Source organism: Penicillium cinerascens, assembly GCF_028974065.1.
Source record: "Penicillium cinerascens strain IBT 15544 chromosome Unknown scaffold_4_segment0_segment1, whole genome shotgun sequence".
NCBI classification, from domain to species: Eukaryota; Fungi; Ascomycota; class Eurotiomycetes; order Eurotiales; family Aspergillaceae; genus Penicillium; species Penicillium cinerascens.
In genome coordinates this window covers 1,781,494-1,799,745 of record NW_026695298.1, presented here as the reverse complement: position 1 = coordinate 1,799,745, position 18,252 = coordinate 1,781,494, and the positions used below count along the sequence as shown (strand labels likewise).

The window sequence follows — 18,252 nt, the reverse complement described above, 5'->3', positions numbered from 1 at the left end:
TCTCGGGCATAACATCATACCCAGCCACCAGCCGGGGCTCCACAGTTGGGCCAGTCAAGTCCAGCCCCACCGAGTCTGCCGTGTGCTCTCGAATCACCTCCACAACCGCCCGTAGAGCAGTGCCTCGTCCATCGCGGTGCTTGACTTTTAGTTTATTTCTATCCTTCGCGCCACCAGTCTACCGGCGCTTCGAGATCTGCCCGAGCCAGCGCCTCCTGAAACCCATCTGATACTAAATTAAGCACTTGATGCACACGATGCGATTTCCTTTCCTTTTCTTTTTTAATTACTCACACGGAACACTCAACACTCAGCTTGGAATTGGGCTTTGTCCCTTATACTCCCAAGGGTGAAAACATGAAACCGAAGTCGGGCAGAAGTGAGAACCTTGGGACGCGGTCGGGTGGTCCCGCGCCTGACCCAGGGCACGCGTGACTTTGGCGTCTGACAATCCCAGCTATCCTCGTTGTTGTCATCTTCATCGATCATCGGCAAGGAGTTACCAGAGCACTGGCATTTGCGGTCAAGATCCGGCGACTCGCTCACAATCTGATCCGGCAATATTCCGGTCTTGTGGCGCATGACCCCGGTACTCGCGATTGGATCGGCTTGGTTAGTACTTATTGCAGGGAGACTTACATGGGGCAGTCATAGGTTAGCGTTGGAGGACGACCTTGTCTTCATTCATTCTCTACTCAATATTGACGGCGAGCGAAATGGCCAAGTCGAACAGGTGGAAGGCGACGGGGGGCTCGGAATCTTCCACTCCCATTCCGTGGCCGTAATGGCTCACCATCGCGCAGCGTATGTCATCCGCGGATATAACCAGGCTTCCAGACGACAGATTACCTGGATGATAACTAAGTAGACATGGCACGCAGGAAGCGACACCTTGGGGCTGAGTCAACCTGAATTAACACTTCAGTTGAAGTATACTTGCTCCGCGATAAGCATGCAGGCCATGCAGGCCTGCGTCAGATCGCCTGCAGCGACAATCTTGGAACTCCACTCAACACGGCACTATTGCGACGGCCATCAAGCCCGATCGAAGGAAATGAGTCTGAGATCCCTGATCCTGAAACACCCACAGATTCATATCCTGGTTATCTCAGGATCAAATCCAGATCAACTCGCGAAACGAAATACCCCTCCACCGGTACCTGGAACAAGGATGGAGCCTGTCGGTCAGGTCGTGCACACACGTCATTGGCAGGCCTCGAACGTAGGCGTCGGATGCATAATCCCCAGCGTAGCACAACGATGACGCCAACGGCGCGGACTGGGCGTTTGTGCCACACCTTCTTGTTTTACAGCCTGGGCGCTGGGCTATGACATATTGCGGGTTGAATAGATTAACCGGAAACGACTAGTGCTTGAAGGATCCACTATGTTAATTTAAAATTCTGTCATTTGTTTAACGTGCTTAGTAGGGTTCTTGGCGGGTTTAGGGCTGTTTACTTTGATCGGACCTAAGAGTGCTCTGACAGGTAATATCAGGATTTTGGACATGTCAGTGAACTTGCTATAGTTCATAAAGGGATACACCGATCCAACACAACACCACGGTTAACTCCAACCTGACGACCTCGATGAAAGACAAGGGCGAGATACGGTAGCAGCGGGAATCCTCACAAAAGGTATTTACGGAAGTAGCGCTATTTGGATAATTTGAGTTGTATATTTTATTCATCATGCAAATTCTCACACGAGAACTTTTGGGTATCTAAGTCGTCGGTACAGAACATACTGCTCCCCATCATAGGGAACTGGAAATTGGCCGGACAGGACACGGTGATCCTTCCTACTCCACGCACCAAGAGATGCGATATTTTCCTCCAACTCTCCAAAGTGAAGACCCTCGTTGAACACGGCACAAGCCCGTATCATGGCCATCGCTTTTGCTGCGGATGAACTCCTTCTGGGGGTCTTCACGGCGTCGTTTGCATCTTCCCACACTATAATATTTCCTCGGAGCTTAAAACACCTCACGCGCGACCCCCAGACTTCAAAATCTGCTCCAGATTCTCCCGGCTGTTCTTGTACGTAGTCTCATGATAGTGCAGCTTCTTCTCCAGGTTGGTGATCTCGGTGCTAGCCTCGGAGCTCTCGCGGGTAAGACGCTTGTTGACCGTGTCGATGGGGACATTGACGAACCTATTTCCGGAAATCAGTTACTGCACTTGGCCCGAGAAGGCCATCAATCTTCGCAAAGAATCGGGGAAACCCACATCTTGCCCACACCTTCGTACACCGGTGTCGCGGAGGGCAGTTCCGAAAGTTCCTTCGACGTCAGCTGCAACATGCGGATGTCGCGCTGCTTGGCGGTCATCTGGGCCTTGGTGACTCCGATCTGCTGCTGCGATGCCATCGCGCGAGTTTCAATTTCTTGCAGGAGCTAAGATTTGGATTTGTTAGTCTATGTTCAGGCGCAAAGGACTCCGCGGCAAGGTTGTCATCATGTCGTAGAATGTTTATATATGCGGAATGCTTACCTTCTGCAGGGCTTCGTTGGGGATCGACATTTTGGGGGATGGATGTTGCGTATAGCGTCGTTCGGTGAGGGGTAGAGGAGGGGTATGGCGGGGGTGGTGAGATCGGGTGTTGATGGGTGAGACTCTCTCGGTCCTTTCGAGGATGTTATGAATTGGCTGCTAAGAGGCCGCTATTGTAGATAATGCCTGAAGAAAGCAATGGCGAGGACGGAGTCGAGTCGGAGTGCTTTGGCGGGTCCGCATGGAGGCGGTAGGTGGAGCGGTGAGGATTTGACCCGAAATTAGGGCAAAGTGTGGGGGGTATACGGAGCTTGAGCACGAGTTTAGTTCTAGCAAGTGGCATTCTAAAGGTCACTATGACTTTTTGTACAGAAGTTTTGAGTGGAAATAATCCAATTTGAAAAACGAAAACCCCTTGGTAATGAAGTACACAGCCGCCCGCCATTCTTTGACATAGTAGAGATCTAAAGTAACCCACGAACACCAAAACCTTCAGCACCAATTTGAAAAAACAAAAGCGCCACACGAAAAGACATTAAAGAACACCTGGAGGACATTAAGAAAACAATGAAACAACTTTGAAGGAAACATTTCAAAGCAGGACCTGAACCTAAATAAAATTCCCGCCGGCGCCACAGAACCGTAACTCAATCTCCCATTCTCCATTTCCCTCCTGCGTCCTGCTCTACAAGGCCCATCGGCGTGACCAACGCTCCAAACTCTCACCACGGTTCAGCCAATGGCTCAATGCATCGGCGAGTTATGAGTCAGCCGCTCAGATATCCGGAGACATTTTTGTATCGTGAGTCCATCTCCAATTGGCACTGGCGCGCTTTGAATCTAGAATGATTCGCGCTTTTGGAGCCATGGGGTAAAAGAAGGATCTTGATGCATGCTTGGGTGGTAGTTTCCAGTCATGTGAGAGTTGGGGTATGGGAACGGGCTCGAATGGTCTGATGGTAACGAGGAGGGCAGGTAGCTGTTGCCGGCCTCATCTTCCCAAGTCGGGAATTCGGTGCTAGCATACCCCTGGCCATTCGGGGCCGGGATTGGAAGAGCGTCGCTCCGGTAATTGAGCAACTGGGGGTCCATGTGACCCTCGGCGATGTGGCCAGGCAAAGAGTGGGTTACCTGGGGCTGGAGCAGCTCATCGTGAGTTCCACCAGGAAGACCGGCCAGGCCATTAGAGGCTTCGTATTCGATTCCTTGAGGCATGGGGCTGCCTCGACGAAAGTGAACGTCCTCAACGTATCCCATGTTCTGAAGGGCATGGGGACGCACGGTTGGCAGACCGGAGGAAGGGTCACTCGTGTTCCATGATGAGTCAAGGTAGCCAACCTGTGGTACAAAGGAATCGGGAGAGTCGAATGGAGTGGAAGCTCGAGTGCTGGCTGGGTACTCGAAGCTTTGGTTCCGACTGTGCATACAAGGTACCGTCGAATATTCATCGTTCCAGGTATTAGCGTAAGGGCTGGGGGTATCATCGTACGGCCCCGAAGCGGTCGAAGTTGGGGGTGTAAGCTCACCCCGTCTGCGAGTGGTCGTGGGTGGGCACTTGTTGGGCTTGAACTTATAGGTAGGGTGGGCGCGAGAGTGAGCATCGCGCTCGATTCGTGCCAGCTCCTCGTACTTATTCCTGATATGAGCCGGCTCCATCTTCCAACTCATACCAGCGGCAGTGGAAACAACTTGGTGGTTGTTCTGGCTCAAGAACCGTTTGCTTCGCTCAGCGTAGGCAGATCGGTAAAGCATGAAGGAGTTCATGGGACGAGCAACCTTGCCCTTCTGAGCCTTTTCCTTCAAGCGCTCCTCCGTTGATCTGTGGACCCAGGCATCCATATCCCGGAGCGGGATATTAATCATATGCGCAGTCAGTTCGCTCAGTGGTGCGCTGAGCTGGAGGACTTTACTTGCGGAATTAGTTCCTCGCCGAGAGCGATTATGTCGTTCACGAGGAGATCGACCGAGCTTTGCCTTGGGGGGAGATGCACGACGGCCCAAAGGAGAGTAAGTTGGGGGAGATCCCATTATGGAGATAGACTCATCAGCCATAAGGGGAGGTGTGTGGACAATATTGTTGCCCATGTGCATCTTTAATTTCTCTGGTAAGCGTGGCACATGAGGATCCAGATAATTGCAGTACTTACAGGGGTTGAGGCAGACATGGGAGTTGGGAAGCCGGTAGTTTGGTAGAAGTAAGTGGGAGGAGAAGCATAGATCTATCCATTCGTTAGGACATACACGGTCTTTTGAGTAGAGAGAGCCTACCATTGATGACGGATCGGTACCAAATTCGTCGTGCATCTTGATGTGTTCCATGCCGCTGGGAAGGAAGGCTGGAACGCAGACGCCATTCGGATCCGACGCTCTCTCTGGAGTGAGCTCACCACCAGATGATTGGGGAGGAGAAAGCGGTAGTTCTCTCGGTGTAGCAGCCATTGTGTAGTTGAAGATCTCTCAGATAAGTAAATGGAGATCGTCGGAAAGTAACCACAGTCCGGTTCGCAAGGAAAGATTCAGCGAGGAGAGTGCCAGAAGAGCTTTCCGGAAAGAGAAAAGAAGAAGAAGAAAAAAAGACAGAAGGAAGCGTGCGTCGCTGTTGTGACACCCTGCAGCAAGCGGTCTCGCGACTCCTGAAAGCGACTCAGACACGCACGATGAAGGAAGATGGCAGGTGAGACAAGATACCACAACTGAATTAGCGGGTAGACCAAGTGAAGAACAAACGAAGAAACGGTAGAGAGTATAGTCCAGACGTGTCAGTCTCAAGGGCGGGGCCGTTGAATAAATAAGGTCGAAGGTCAAAGTTAATAGAGAGAAGGAAGGGACTAGGAAGATATGGGGCGAGCGTTAGTCGCGGACCGGAGGCTGAAACTACTGGCTTAAGAGATGAACTGCGAGCGGGAAGTTGGATCTCCTCGTTGCCCGTTAGTGTCTTTGTGGTTTATTTTATTTTTATTTTTTTCTTTCTTGTGTCGGCTTTTGGAACATTTTTTATTACCATTTTTATTTTCTCCATTTAAGTTTATTTCGGTGCTTGTCACAGACTTTGGGTCTTTGTCTCCTCCCGATTGGCCTATTTTGGTGATTTTTCATTCGTCCAGACTATTATTTTCATACCTTTTCTCTGTTATGCTCTGGGGGGCTTCACTCTGATACTGTATCTCTACCCGGTACGGCCTAGAGATAGTATCAACGGCCCATGTTCATATCTCCCTCTTTGTGCCATATTTGGCACGATAAAGGATAGAATTCATTCATCTGGAGGATTCCCTGGGCCCGTATCGTGCGTCAGAAGATTAAGAATAGAGCAGGGCGAGAGAGGAGCCCACATGGGATTCTAATTCGGGCACCTGAATTGACGGGTGCCGGGTCATGGCTAGCTCTGGGACAACACAGTGCTCGAATGTGATGGAGAAAAGGGGACATGGAGCCCATGGACCTCTGGGAACTTTCCAGCGGATGTTGGACAGTATCCGGGGATGCAATAGGCCGGATTTAAATGCAGAAAAAGAAAAGGGTAGTGACTGGGGTTACGGACGAGTTGCCAAATCCCTGGATGGGTTGTTTGGAATGTTAGAAGATCAGAAAATCATAATTTGGGACTGGGCAGTACCGACATGGGGGATACGGTACGTGGAAGTGATGGCGCGACAGAAGCAATCATGGGATGACATTTACACACGGGATGATGCAAGGTTCCAGATTAAGCGATGGCAGCAGCCAGAATCGGGATATCTCTGGGAAATGGGCCTCATTCCACTGTTGGGTAGGATTGAGACATCCTCAATTAAAAGTACTAGTGTCATGCATCCCCGTATTAGGCCTGCAAGTCATTGTAAATGAACTGTCAGCCTTCCTAGAATGGGCGGCATTACCCGCCCATTACGTAGATACGGGCTACCGCGCTAGTTCCTGAGCGGTGGTGTGAACCGCTTCTTCGCCCTTTACGGCCCCGTCGGACATCCTGGACGGTAGAGGCCACACGGGAGACCTCAATCTGGGCCCGTTGAAGGGCATCATACAGATGTTCCGATCACGGTGTCTACCATGGTTGGATTAGAGTAGGGCTTGACAGAGCGCCCCGAGATAGAAAGAGATAAAAAGGCAAGACTCGGGGGACCACGATACAACTCCCTTAGATCTCTAATTCCAAGTGGAGCAGGAGAGTCTTCTGATCGACGGGGCCGTGGACCAGACTTTGACAGCAGTGGGGTTGACTCAGGCCGTCAACTCGAGATCGTCGGCTCTGTTCGCCAAGATCGCCACCAGATTGGGGCATATGCGCCACCTACACCCTCATTGGGTTTTCGATTGGCTTGGTTGATGTATCCGGCAATGCCCGGACTGGCAACACCTGCTGTACACTAAACCCGAGTAGGAAAAGTGGCTCACCCGTCCCAGTCCACCTTTGCCCTAATTCGAGATCTCCCTCGTGTACTTCCAATTTACAAATGCGTCCAACGTTCCGAGATCTTCACCACGTGTGATCGCCCGGGGTATGCCGCAAAGCCCGTCTCGGCTCCGCCGTAATTACGTCGATATGATATATGGTCTGTTGAGTCTTGACGCCTCACTACTCTACTGAACTGTCCACCAGACGAGCGTCTGGCGCTTGCTGGGCGAACGCCTGTACCCCGCCGGATCAAGCTAGTATCCCCATGTGATAACTGACCACTTCTTTGTAACTATGACCGGGGTTGAGTCGTTGGGAAGGGATGCGGTGAGGGTACCTCGACTCTGCACGGCTGGAACTAACCCCCATGGTTGAGCAAATGATAGTGGTGATGGGGGGCTATGGTCCCCGGTGGCTTCACGCAGGAACGCCCGGCCACGTTTTTCTTGATCATCGGTGGCAGTGTGTTCTTTGTTACAATAATGCGGCCCTTCGGTATTTTGGCGTTTGTAGGGTTTCAGAGGTTGAATGGAAGTGCCATGTGGTGGACAAACTTAGAACCTGCAGGTCTGAGAGTAAACGGGGCTGTCCAAGTCTCCCCGGAGCTTATTTTTACCCAGTCAGCACAGTGCTGACAGGTCCCTTCGATCCCTTCGATTATGCCTGAGGGTACCTTATCTCCAAGCCTTCGATTATGCCTGAGGGTACCTTATCTCCAAGCAAGGTACACTGCCCTGGTCTACCGTATCGAAGCAACACTCGTTCTCCGGGCAGTAGTATCCGTTCGTATCCGTTCTATCGCCTACATTGCCGCACCACTTTCTAGTGAGGCGAGATGTCTATTTCATCGATCGTTCATAATGCCGAGGGTCAGTGAGAATAGTTCGGGGAGATTGAATATGGCGTTCGGGCCCTTCGATCCAGAGTTCAATCTGTCAATCCCTGCACCTTCGGTCCAAAGAGGAACGAGATTGGCAACAGGGTCCCTGGCTAGTGCCCCCGTCTAAGCCTCCTCGGGCTCCCCAGCCTTCTGGAAGGTTGAAGAGGGGGAACAAAAGAAAGAAACAACACAACTGCGCTAGCATCCGCCACCTCAGGTCTGCTGACCGATCGGGGACGTACCAGGCACCCCGAGTCTCCGCGGTCTCCCCATACGCGCGTTTCAAGGAGACCTATTTCCCTATTCCGGCGATGCTCTAAGAATATAACACTACGGGGCTGATGTTTCGAAGCTGCTCCGTGTTGTTATTTTCGCTTTTCTATTTGGGTCTTCAAGTCTGGTACTTCAAGGGGGGGCCCGGTAAATGTAGGAATAGCCGAACTATACGTGAAGGATTCATTCTCGAGGAAAATCGAGATAGTTGAGAATCCAGTCAATATTCCCCGCTTTAGTCCCAAGGTCCCATATCATTTCTTTCTCAGTGCCTCTCCTACTGCCTTTCTGGGCCGGGCAAGGCGCCACTAGGTCGCTGCTACCAACGACACATGTCACAGCTATGCAGTCTATATTCACCGTTCACACAATGGTCGAAGATGACCTGCACCATCTACCAATCTGCGGTCCGAGCTGGACTGATAAGCCTTCAAACCCATGGCAAGAACCCCTCTGCACCTACCCGTCTATGAAAGAAACGTGGGAGCCTGGGTACCCTCGGGTTTTTGAGGTACCAAAATTTCAAACCACGGAAAACAAGGGTCGTCATTCGATGTCGCGGTGAGGGCTGGGCCCGAGGCATCTCAATCCCCATGAATAGGGAAATGATGGCCGGAAGGGTGTGGACTGGTGCAGCACGCACCTCACCAGCCTTGTCTGTCCCCCCCTGTTGACCGTTCCACCAAGGATGAAGAGAGTAAGAATCGGCAGCACCTGAGGAGCACAGAACGCCGAACTATACAAGGATCTAACGAACTTCTACTAGCATGACTCGAGCGGTGCCCTGTGCTTTCTCGCTTCCGCTAAGGCATGTATCACGACAGAGACCGAGAAGTCGGACTAATCCTAATGTTGTGACCAACAGCGAGGAAGGCATACAATTGGACACCAAGCCAACGGTCTCCTGCCAGATGGCACAGCAGCTGCATAGGGCGATGCGGGTCGCCCGTGTCTGCTTTCTCTGAGCCCTTTGGTTGATTGGATTTCGATTCCGGCTTAGCTGGTCGCTCCACATCGCCCTTTTTAGCAAACCGTTAGAACTCTGACCTGGCCAACTAGCTCGGGAGATAGTTTGTGTATCGTCTCAACGGACGTCGATCGTTATGCTCAGATCTTTGCCGTGCATTAGTGCGGCCGGTTTGCCGTCTTCCGGGCACGGTGGTTAATCTCTCATAGGCACACATCGTGAAGGATTCCGCCGGCCTATCTTCCATCCGCTCTGGAGGGTTTACAGCAGCCGCGCAGTGATGTATGTTACCACAGCCTCAGCGTCCCAGCACACTGGGAGTCCTAATTGCTTAAGCGAGCTGCACGAGCCGTATCGCCACTAGATGAAGTAATTCATGCCCTAAAGACTAGAGAATAATCCGCCGAAACGATGTGAATCACATCATGATGATCTACATCCACATTCGGCGTGCGCAGGACACGCGGGAGATGACCTCGTGTTCAACCATGGCAAGGGGCTGGAACCACAAAATCGTAGGAATGAAGAGCCGGAGAAGGATACCGATCAAAAGGGAATAGTGCGTTCGTCATGAGCGGCAGAGAAGACCCTGAGCCCCGATCATCGAGCGTCACTCTGGGCCCCAGCAGGTCCCGCCGGTCATTTGATCGCGGCGAGACCGGCCTCGCCGAGAATCCTGAAGGCTCTCAGGGTGCTGCGGGCCTACGGGGATAGGGCCAGCATTTGCGGATTTAGGTTGAGCCTCCGAACCACACATCGAGCTCCTGATCATGCGCGAATCCCCAGACCGGTGTTTGTGGGCCACCCAGAAGGCAGAAAGGATACTCCGCGTCACACTCAGTCTTGTTAAGGGGCTAATATCGAAGATGTGATAGATTCACACTTTCGGGTGCCCCATCACATCTCGTCTCGAGCCTCTCTGACTGTCCCGAGCTCAGCCGAGCTGTGCAGATGCGACTAGTCCACAATCCACGATCCACCGTTCGAAGATTTAGCAAGATCTGGGAGATGCTACCCTAACTATCCCATGTGCCGTGTGGACTCGGTAAGCGGTCGAACGAGACAAAGTACAGTGCTACGGCTACTACCGTCACCATCTCGACGTGGCCGGTCAAGTTGCCTGCCATGCCGTGTAGATCAAGCGGATCAAGGGATCCAGCACGGAAGGATAGGGAGTAGACACAGTCAATTCATAGGACATGAACAGGGACCCAAACGTGCATCTCCATCCCCATCTCCAGTCGACAGCGCAGTGAATGCAATTGTGTCTCATCGGAAACCCCGTAGCCCGTATTCTCGATAGCGTGAGATACCGGCGCAGTTGACAAATACTAGAACGGAAATTGGTTGGCTGTGAAGCATCTCTGCCCTACCCGTTGGCCCCTCCTACCACAAAGAGTAAAGTGCCAGATTTCCAACAGGCACTACACTTTATAGCTCCATGTGGTTCCACTGCAGCTCGATGGCATCACCAGTTAGGAGACTCTTGACAAATCCGTCGTGGGCATAGATCTGACCCGTGGCTCGGTAGCCGGATCGCCTCAACGAATGGACAGGCCGGTCTCCACCACCTAGGAAATAGGTTCCAGTGGTGGAGCAAGACGCGGGGAGCGGCGCTATGATCCCGATCACCTTTTGTCGAACGGTCCAAACTCTGTTTTGCATCGTATAGGGAAAAGGGGGAACACATGCGGGTGTGGGGATGACCATACTAGGTTCAGCACGCGAGGCAGCGAGGATCCCATCACGTCTCTCTGGCCACGTTCTAGTCATTGTCCAGACTCGCGGACGTAACTTCGTATACCCGGCCACTTTTTTTCCCTCGTTTTTGCAATCGCGATGTGATAGCAGCCACAAACGCCACGAATGAATTGCCTCGGGCTGAGATCTACGCCGTCTTGATTTGCCTCGACGATGATCCCGAATTCCTTTGCCTGTTTCGAGCCATGGCTTGACGGGGAAGAGTGTCCGATGGAGGTGGAGATCGAAATCAATAAACCGTTGCCCTGCATCAAGTGCACGGAACTAATTTCATAGTTTGAACGGATTTAGCATCCGTCGTAGATCATGACCCGCTCTGGTCTGCGGTCCACTGGATCACAATTCACACTACTCCGTATACACTCTCGGTCTCAACTGTACGGCATCGGGGGAAACCTCCACAATACCTCTGTCAGCTCCGGATGTCAGCATGACAGCAATCAAAGCTGTGGGTGACAGGTCAATCGGAAAAGCAAATACTACAATCTAAGACGGTCGCAGCTCGGGCCAACAAGATGTAGATCCTGCGCGTCTATCCTAGCGCGCACGACCGGGGCACGTCAGTATGTGGCCAATCGATCCGGGCCGGTTCTCCCGTGTCGTCCCTGCTTATACTCGTTGCTAGTGCCGATTAGGCTGACTCTGGCGGTTTTTTGCGGGCATCCGCGCTCAACGTGTCGACTCGCCAGTCTGGGTCGGCATGTTTGTGTGATGCGATCGCAGCATACATTTGCTGCATCTGATTTGGGGTTCCGTGGTGCTATTGACATTTGGATGGGGGCGTGTGCGATCGATCGATTACACTGTCGACCGGGTACAATCCTTTTATTGTGGTACTTTTGTCAACTTGGGCCTGGAGCTTCGTTACGATGGTGTGGAGATCTGGCGTTATTTGGGCACCTCTGATAAATGTTTTTGGTAACATGAGGATATTTTGTGACACCGCTGTCTCTCCAGTATTCTTACTTGGAATGCTGTTTTTAAGGCTGCAGAGACCTCTTTGTGAGCATATGTTTACCTAGATAGAACCATGAAAGCAATTCTTCCCCAAAAGGTCCACTCCTATTTTGTATTTCAGCTCGGAGGCCCAGATCACAACATTGAGTCAATTTCCGAAGAAGCACTTTTTACATATCAACTCAACCCATTTCATCCATACTATAAAAACAACACAGGTTAGGGAAATGCCAGATCAAATGAAATACTCTATTAGCATACAATGACCTACCCGCAACTGAAAAGATCCAACACCGTCCAGGTGCCATCCGAAAACGCCCAAGTCCCCAACCATCTTAATGCACATTCAATCGGAGGAAATAAAAACGCCGGGATATCCAAGCTCACTCGAGCTCACCAAGTCCCAAAGACAAGACAGAAAAAAAAGAAGGAAAGAGGTTTAGGCACAATCACCCCACGACGCTAACAGCGACCCGTTTTGATATAGACAGCGTGAACGAAAAGCGAGGCTTGCCCAAGAGAGAAAATGCCAAAATTTGCAAAACGGCGAGTGATGTCCCACCCCTACGGAACATCAAGGCGGAGGTGATGCGGGGATAATAACTCCGGACGGGCATCATTCGCCTCGATCTCGATCTTGATCGCAGTCGAGCTGGATCGAAAACCACAGCCATTTTAGCCGCAAAGCCAAATTGAACGCCAGAACATAAACCAACGTAGTATCCACAACGCTGCAGCTTTCTTCTGATGCTTGGTTTGACCTGCATCTATGGCCGGACATTTAATGGAGATGTAACTGGTCGCTCGAGAACAACATCGGGAAATTCACTCGAACGTCTTCTTTTATTGTGTCTGTCTGGGTTCACTGGCGGGGAGCATTGTTACCGTGCTGTGGGGATGGGACGGGCTCTGGGTATTGCGAGGTTGCGGCCGGGCCGAGAGATGGGATGCGGTTCATTGATGGTGACGACATGAGTGTTGGCTGGCCGTTGCCAGAGTAGGGGTGGCCCTGTTGGAAAATCGATGCATTCTCTCGTTGCCGGCGCTCTTCTTGTTCAGGAGTCATGCATTTCACCGGGGGTGGAATCGGTGCATCGGGTGAGCTGCGGCCCATGAGCTTAGGGCTCGGCTCCAATCTGCGGATGGGGGGGGAGCACGGGGGCACCCGCCATGCCGCCTGAAGTCATTGGGCGGGGAGATTGCTTTGTTGGGCTGATTCCCGACATTCCCATGCCGTGGGAACTGTGTGGTGGTGAAGAGTGATTGCCATTTGGGGTTGCGGAGGCAGAAAAGGACGGATATTTGTTAGACATTGTGGGGGTACCTCCATAGCCAGAGTGAGGGCGAGGAGTTGCGTAGCTGTCAAACGAAGAGGTACCGGGCACTGAACCTGATTCGTTGGCAGCGGCTGCATGTGGAAATCCTGCAATAGGGCCGACGTTGCGGTAGCCATGGGTGGGCGACATGGAGGTTTGAGCCGGAGGTGGACCGTAGCCAGAGTGTGATGATGATGGGCGTGCAAAAGATCCAATCGGAGGAAGATGAGGGCCAGGTTGCATAGACTGCATGTGGTGCATTCGAGAGAGCTCAGGTTGGCCCATAGATTGCACTGGAAGAGGAGCACCCATGCCTCTTAACGGAGAGAAGGGAGCCCGTGGAGGGCTTGAAGATGGAAGATGAGGCTGGGCGGCGGGATGGGGACGACGCTCAGGGGAAGGAGGAACATAGAAGTTGCCCTGGACGGGGAAAGATGAAAGAGCTGGCCGAGAAGGTGGCGCATGTTGTGTGTGGTGTCCATTCTGGGCACCAGAAAGAGCCGAATGGGTTTGTTTCACGGGAGATGGCGGAGCAACCTCATCGTCTTCAACCTTGCGCTTCTTCCCAGAAGAAGGAACAGATGAAGGCGAAGCCGAGGCGCTGAGACGGAACTTCAGTGGCGGTAGCTTGGGTCTGTTGGCCTCTTCCTCCTTTCTCTTGCAGTCCTTGCAGACAAGATGGAAATCGTCCTTCTCCGCATCCTCCTTGGAGATGCCGAGACAATGGCTGTGCTGCCATACATTGCACTTTTCGCAAGCGACACTGTGGCTTCCATCATCCTGGTCAATTGTTAGATTGTTGCTTCGAGTGTCTATAAAGTCGGGACATACCAAATTCTGGCCATACACTCCACAGCCGGAGCAATCAAAGATCCACTCGTCATCCTGAGAGAGCTCTGCCAAGTTCTTCTGCGATTTCTCCAGCTCCGCCTTCAGGTTCCGAGCAGAGACTCTGCTCTCGCCCCGTTCAATCCGTTCCTGTTCAGCAGCAAGTCGCTCGAGCTCGGCTTCGTGCAGGATGCGCTTCTGCTCACGATCCTTGATGCGTTGTTCACGAGTCATCATACGGGACTGTCGATCATCCTCAAGCTGCTGTTGTCTCGCCTGCTCCTTGCGAGCCTCAGACAGGTCAGCTTGTTTCTTACGAGCCGCATCAGCAGCCTCTTTGTCAGCTCGCTCTCTTTCTTCCTTAGCAGCAAGTCGGCTCGACCGCTTAGCACCGGCAATTAGTTGCATGTTGAGAAGCTCCTTCTCACGCTTCTGCCGCTTGCGCTGTTGTGCTTCTTCGGCCTTTTCCAGTAAAGGCAATACATGGTCCTCAATTTGCTGGCGTAAAATTCGCTCGTCTGCATCCTTGCTCTTGCGAATGGAGTCCAGAAACTCTTGATATTCGGCAAGGGTGACGCACACGCACTCCCAATTGGGCTCAAACCCGGCAGCTCTGTCCTCGCCCATGTTCTCGTCTTCATCGGCCTCTTGCGCGGCGACATTGGACGCTCGCTTCGATGTACGGGATCCCCGGGAAGATCTGCTCTTCGGCTTCTTCTTAGGGCGAGAGGGGGCGGGTATAGGAGGATCGGTGCGGCGATAGAGACGGTTGTCGTCTAGGACGTAGTAGACACGGCCCTCGCGGTCAAATCCGAACTCTTCAACACGCTTGCAAGGTCAATTAGGATACAACAATTTTCAAAAGCTAGCAAGAGCGCGACTCACCCACTGCAGTTGCTCGGACTCCTTCTTCTCAGGCATCTTGTCGCGAATGCGGTCGGGGTTCCAGAACGTCCATACGGACAACTGGTGTAGGACACGCAGTTTCTGAAAAACATCAAAGTCCAAGAACCTCAGCGGCTCTTCATCATACCCGAAAGGGTTGGTAATATGAGGGGCTTTCGCATTGTACTGGCGCTTGGTGTACTCATCGAAGTTCTCGAACCTGAATTGCGCTGTCAGACCAAACCTCGTCTTGTAAGAAGGGCATCGTATAACGTACGTCAGACCGCGATGTGAGGAAATCCATTTCAGAAGACACAGACCGATCTCCAACAACTTGTGCGAAGGTTCCGGCTTCATGCATTCGTCCTCCAGGTCCTGTCGTTCGCGATGAATGTTAGCCCAGATCCGACCAAGAGTGTCGTGTAAGCATGAATCCATCAATCCCAACCATGCGCCACAATGCGCGACACTCGCACATCTACAGCGGGGAGCAAGTGAACGTACCTCGATTTCGAACTCTTCGTCGATCTTCATGGCTTGCCCAAAGATGGCAATGTATTGCATAAGACTAGCAAATTCCCAGCTGCTCCTGATGCGCTGGAGCAGGCTGGGTTCTTCTGGGGCCTGCTGCTCGGTGGCAGCGACCGCATCGGAGCGGGTGCGCTTTCGCGATCCCATCGCGGCGGAATGAGGCCGTAAAGGCCGGGGTGATGAACGGAGGATCCGCGTGACGGAAGGGCAATTGGTTGAGGGTATCACAGTCACACTGTGAGTGTGCGAAAGTAAGAATAAGATCGGAATAAAGTCCCAGTGGTGACGGTGGGAGGAGTGGCTTTTTTTTTTCTTCGTGTCGAGAGGCGACGGAGATGATCTCAGTGAAGGGCGCGTCGACGGGTGGATCACGTGCGGACCGCGTTTGGGCAGGTTTCTTCAATCACGGCCTTGGTTACTTTTGTATGCCAACAGATTGCTACTATGTTGAATATGGACAATAGGAAGTGTGCTTATTGCAGTTACATTGGCATCCTGGAAACTGCCCAGGTGGAAGGCTCTATATGAACTATTCGTCGAACCATCTAGGTGGCATCCGGGATCTGGGATCTAGGATCTAGGATCTAGGTAATTCAAGTACATTCTTTTGCAGACATATACACGGAAGCAACAAACAAATCGACGACTGCACCGTGGTATCTCTGGCTCAAAGAGTCTATCTTCATGGAGCAATAAGCGGATCGTCGAGGGTAGAAAATGCAACAGCGCCGACCAGAAACCCCACCGACTGTGAGCGCCACGAGAAAAAGAGGGGGAGGAATGGGAATGGAAGCATGTGTCTGAAAAAGCAAGATGCAAGTAAAACACACAGAAAAAAGGACATAGGAATACATAAGTCCCCTCCCATCAACACGAAAATCACCGAAGACCGGAAACTGTCCCAAATAAATCGAAAAAGAACCAGAACAAAGTGAAAACAGATGATGAACCCCCATTGACGGGCGGACTCATCAACTGCTGACCCACAAACTTTTGCGCCTTGTTACCGATACTCGCCAGAAACCTGTCCCATGCATATCGTAAGGTAGAAAAACAAATCCCGCGATGAAAGAAAATGCGTTTACGTATGTTACATGGCCGCCGGGGCTCCGTCAGACACGTTGTCTGAGAGGTTGATCAAGAGCTGGGCCAGACAGCGCTTGGTGGCTGCGTCGTCGCGCAGGACGGAGGAGAAGGTGGCGTCCCGAAGGGGCTCGGGAAGACATTGCCGCAGAGCCTCACGAGCTCGGCTGTTGTCACTCAGACTACGTTGGCCGTTAGAAAGTGTCCATGTATGTCGAACGGAAGAAAGGACTCACCGAAGGAAGCATCGCACGACGTGCTTGAGAAGTCGGACTGTCTGTTGCTCCACCAGTTGAGTGACCATATTGCTGAGGACAGTGCCCACCGCATAGAACCGCTCGTAAGTCGCGCAAATGTATGCCAGGCCGATATCGTCGAGAAGGATCTTCTGAACGATGAAGATGGCAACAGTTTTGCTCAACTCGGACCCGGTCTCCATAATGCGAAGACACAGAGGGATGATCTCGGTCGTCAGGAGGAAGTTGATCACATCCGACGAATCATTCTTCACCAGTGCTCCGATAACGCCCAGCGATGTGAGACGAAGGTATTCGAAGGGGCGCGATTTTGAGGTCGTGTTGAGGAAAGGGTAGAGGAACAGGGGGATATGAGCTGTGCGGCGTGAAGAAAAATTAGCCGCGTTATTCCGATCGTTTGTCCAGTCATAAGTGGTCAGCGCTTACCGTTCAGGAAGAGTGTGCGAGTCTCATTGTGCGATGCGACACATTGCAAGAGCGCCAGCGCATTGCAGACTCGATTTGACGCCGCGGCGGTCAACTGCGAAGGGTTCAAAAGGGGGTAGACAGAGATGATCTCCTGGAGTAGAGCAGTCATAACACCTGCAAGTTGCCGGTGGTTAGTTGCGGTCGGAAAAGCCACCCCCACGATGCGACCCGGGGGAACATACCGAATGAGTGCCAGATGACCAGCGCCAGCTCAGGGACCTGCTCGCGCTTCTTGCTGAGCTCCATCAATGCCGTTTCACGACGGGCGGGATCCAGGAGTTCCGCCACCCAGATGAAGACCTTGCGATTCTCCTCGCTGATGCCACCGTCCATGACGGAGACTGCATTCGCAAGACCCTCTCCGCCCATGCCGGCGACACCCCCCGAACCCTGCGCAGGGTTCGCGGCACCATTCCCACTCATAGCGAGACGGCCATAGTGCTGCTGTTGCGCCGCGGCGGCGGCAGCCTGGACCTGAGCCTGCTGCTGAGCGACCAGGGAGGCGTGTTGGTGCTGGTGCTGGGAGTGCGGCTGGGCCTGGTGGTGCTGTTGCTGTTGCTGTTGCTGTTGTTGTTGTTGTTGCTGCTGCTGCTGCTGGTGCTGCAGCCACGAGGGATCAGCCTGAGGGTACTGATGCTGGTGGGAAAAGACGTGTTGGCTCTGCGCTTGGAGCATGGCGAGCGGTGATGAGTCGTGTCGGGGACTCGTAATACTCCGAAGGGTCGAGCCTCGTCAAAGGGGGTGTGCGGTAGAGATGGAAGAAGTGGTATCGAAGGAAGGATAGAACAGGGTCAGAAAACCAGACACAGGCTGAGGGTCATTGATTGACGGAGACCCGGGGTGGTGATCGTAACCTGAAGAGAGGGAGAGAAAGAGAGAAGTTCGGGTCGGAAGGCGGGGAGAGCGCGGACCTTTCTGTGTGTGCCCTTTTCTCACATTTCTTCACTTCGAGAGTCGCCATCCCACCCTTTTATTTCTATACTCCGATCATTTAGTTTGACTGATTTAACTCCTGGTCTCGATCCAATTACTAGGCTGCTTTGTATTGCACATGCAGGTTTTCCGGAGGGCCCATCCTTGCGAACAGAGCACATTGTACCTGCAAGACCGGCCCCCATCACGGCTCTCTGCTTCGTGCAACCGTCCCTGAGCTGTCAT

The 18,252-nt window shown here is 52.5% G+C and overlaps 6 protein-coding genes across 6 annotated transcripts; all 6 read right to left on the bottom strand.

Moving 5' to 3' along the window:
• Positions 1–303: 303 nt before the first annotated feature.
• N7498_009763 (uncharacterized protein) lies at positions 304–582 on the bottom strand (the record flags this gene model as incomplete). The annotated part of the gene is made up of 1 exon (XM_058456819.1): positions 304–582. One exon carries the CDS (start codon positions 580–582, stop codon positions 304–306), a length of 279 nt encoding a protein of 92 aa, XP_058303718.1.
• Positions 583–1,981: 1,399 nt separating this feature from the next.
• Positions 1,982–2,630, bottom strand: N7498_009762 (putative prefoldin subunit 1). The gene is made up of 3 exons (XM_058456818.1): positions 2,493–2,630; positions 2,229–2,395; positions 1,982–2,154 (listed from the first exon to the last, which is right to left on the bottom strand). Exons 1-3 carry the CDS (start codon positions 2,520–2,522, stop codon positions 1,986–1,988), a joined length of 366 nt encoding a protein of 121 aa, XP_058303717.1. The 5' UTR covers positions 2,523–2,630; the 3' UTR covers positions 1,982–1,985.
• Positions 2,631–3,332: 702 nt separating this feature from the next.
• Positions 3,333–4,931, bottom strand: N7498_009761 (HMG-box domain-containing protein; the record flags this gene model as incomplete). Its single annotated transcript, XM_058456817.1, has 3 exons — positions 3,333–4,583; positions 4,640–4,711; positions 4,761–4,931. The coding sequence occupies 3 exons, from the start codon at positions 4,929–4,931 to the stop codon at positions 3,333–3,335; spliced, it is 1,494 nt and encodes a 497-aa protein (XP_058303716.1).
• Positions 4,932–10,439: 5,508 nt separating this feature from the next.
• N7498_009760 (uncharacterized protein) lies at positions 10,440–10,673 on the bottom strand (the record flags this gene model as incomplete). The annotated part of the gene is made up of 1 exon (XM_058456816.1): positions 10,440–10,673. The coding sequence occupies one exon, from the start codon at positions 10,671–10,673 to the stop codon at positions 10,440–10,442; it is 234 nt and encodes a 77-aa protein (XP_058303715.1).
• A 1,915-nt stretch (positions 10,674–12,588) lies between these two features.
• N7498_009759 (putative PHD finger domain protein) lies at positions 12,589–15,433 on the bottom strand (the record flags this gene model as incomplete). Its single annotated transcript, XM_058456815.1, has 6 exons — positions 12,589–12,862; positions 12,951–13,822; positions 13,874–14,698; positions 14,756–14,975; positions 15,033–15,130; positions 15,260–15,433. The coding sequence occupies 6 exons, from the start codon at positions 15,431–15,433 to the stop codon at positions 12,589–12,591; spliced, it is 2,463 nt and encodes an 820-aa protein (XP_058303714.1).
• Positions 15,434–16,376: 943 nt separating this feature from the next.
• Positions 16,377–17,769, bottom strand: N7498_009758 (Rcd1-like cell differentiation family protein; the record flags this gene model as incomplete). The annotated part of the gene is made up of 4 exons (XM_058456814.1): positions 16,377–16,551; positions 16,606–16,981; positions 17,053–17,208; positions 17,277–17,769. The coding sequence occupies 4 exons, from the start codon at positions 17,767–17,769 to the stop codon at positions 16,377–16,379; spliced, it is 1,200 nt and encodes a 399-aa protein (XP_058303713.1).
• Between the last annotated feature and the right edge of the window lie 483 nt (positions 17,770–18,252).

Coding starts and splice junctions, on each gene's coding strand:
- N7498_009762 (XM_058456818.1), bottom strand. CDS start 2,522: ATGTCGATCCCCAACGAAGCCCTGCAGAAG. Junction 2,396..2,492: donor CCAACGAAGCCCTGCAGAAG/GTAAGCATTCCG, acceptor TCCAAATCTTAG/CTCCTGCAAGAAATTGAAAC. Junction 2,155..2,228: donor TACGAAGGTGTGGGCAAGAT/GTGGGTTTCCCC, acceptor TTCCGGAAATAG/GTTCGTCAATGTCCCCATCG.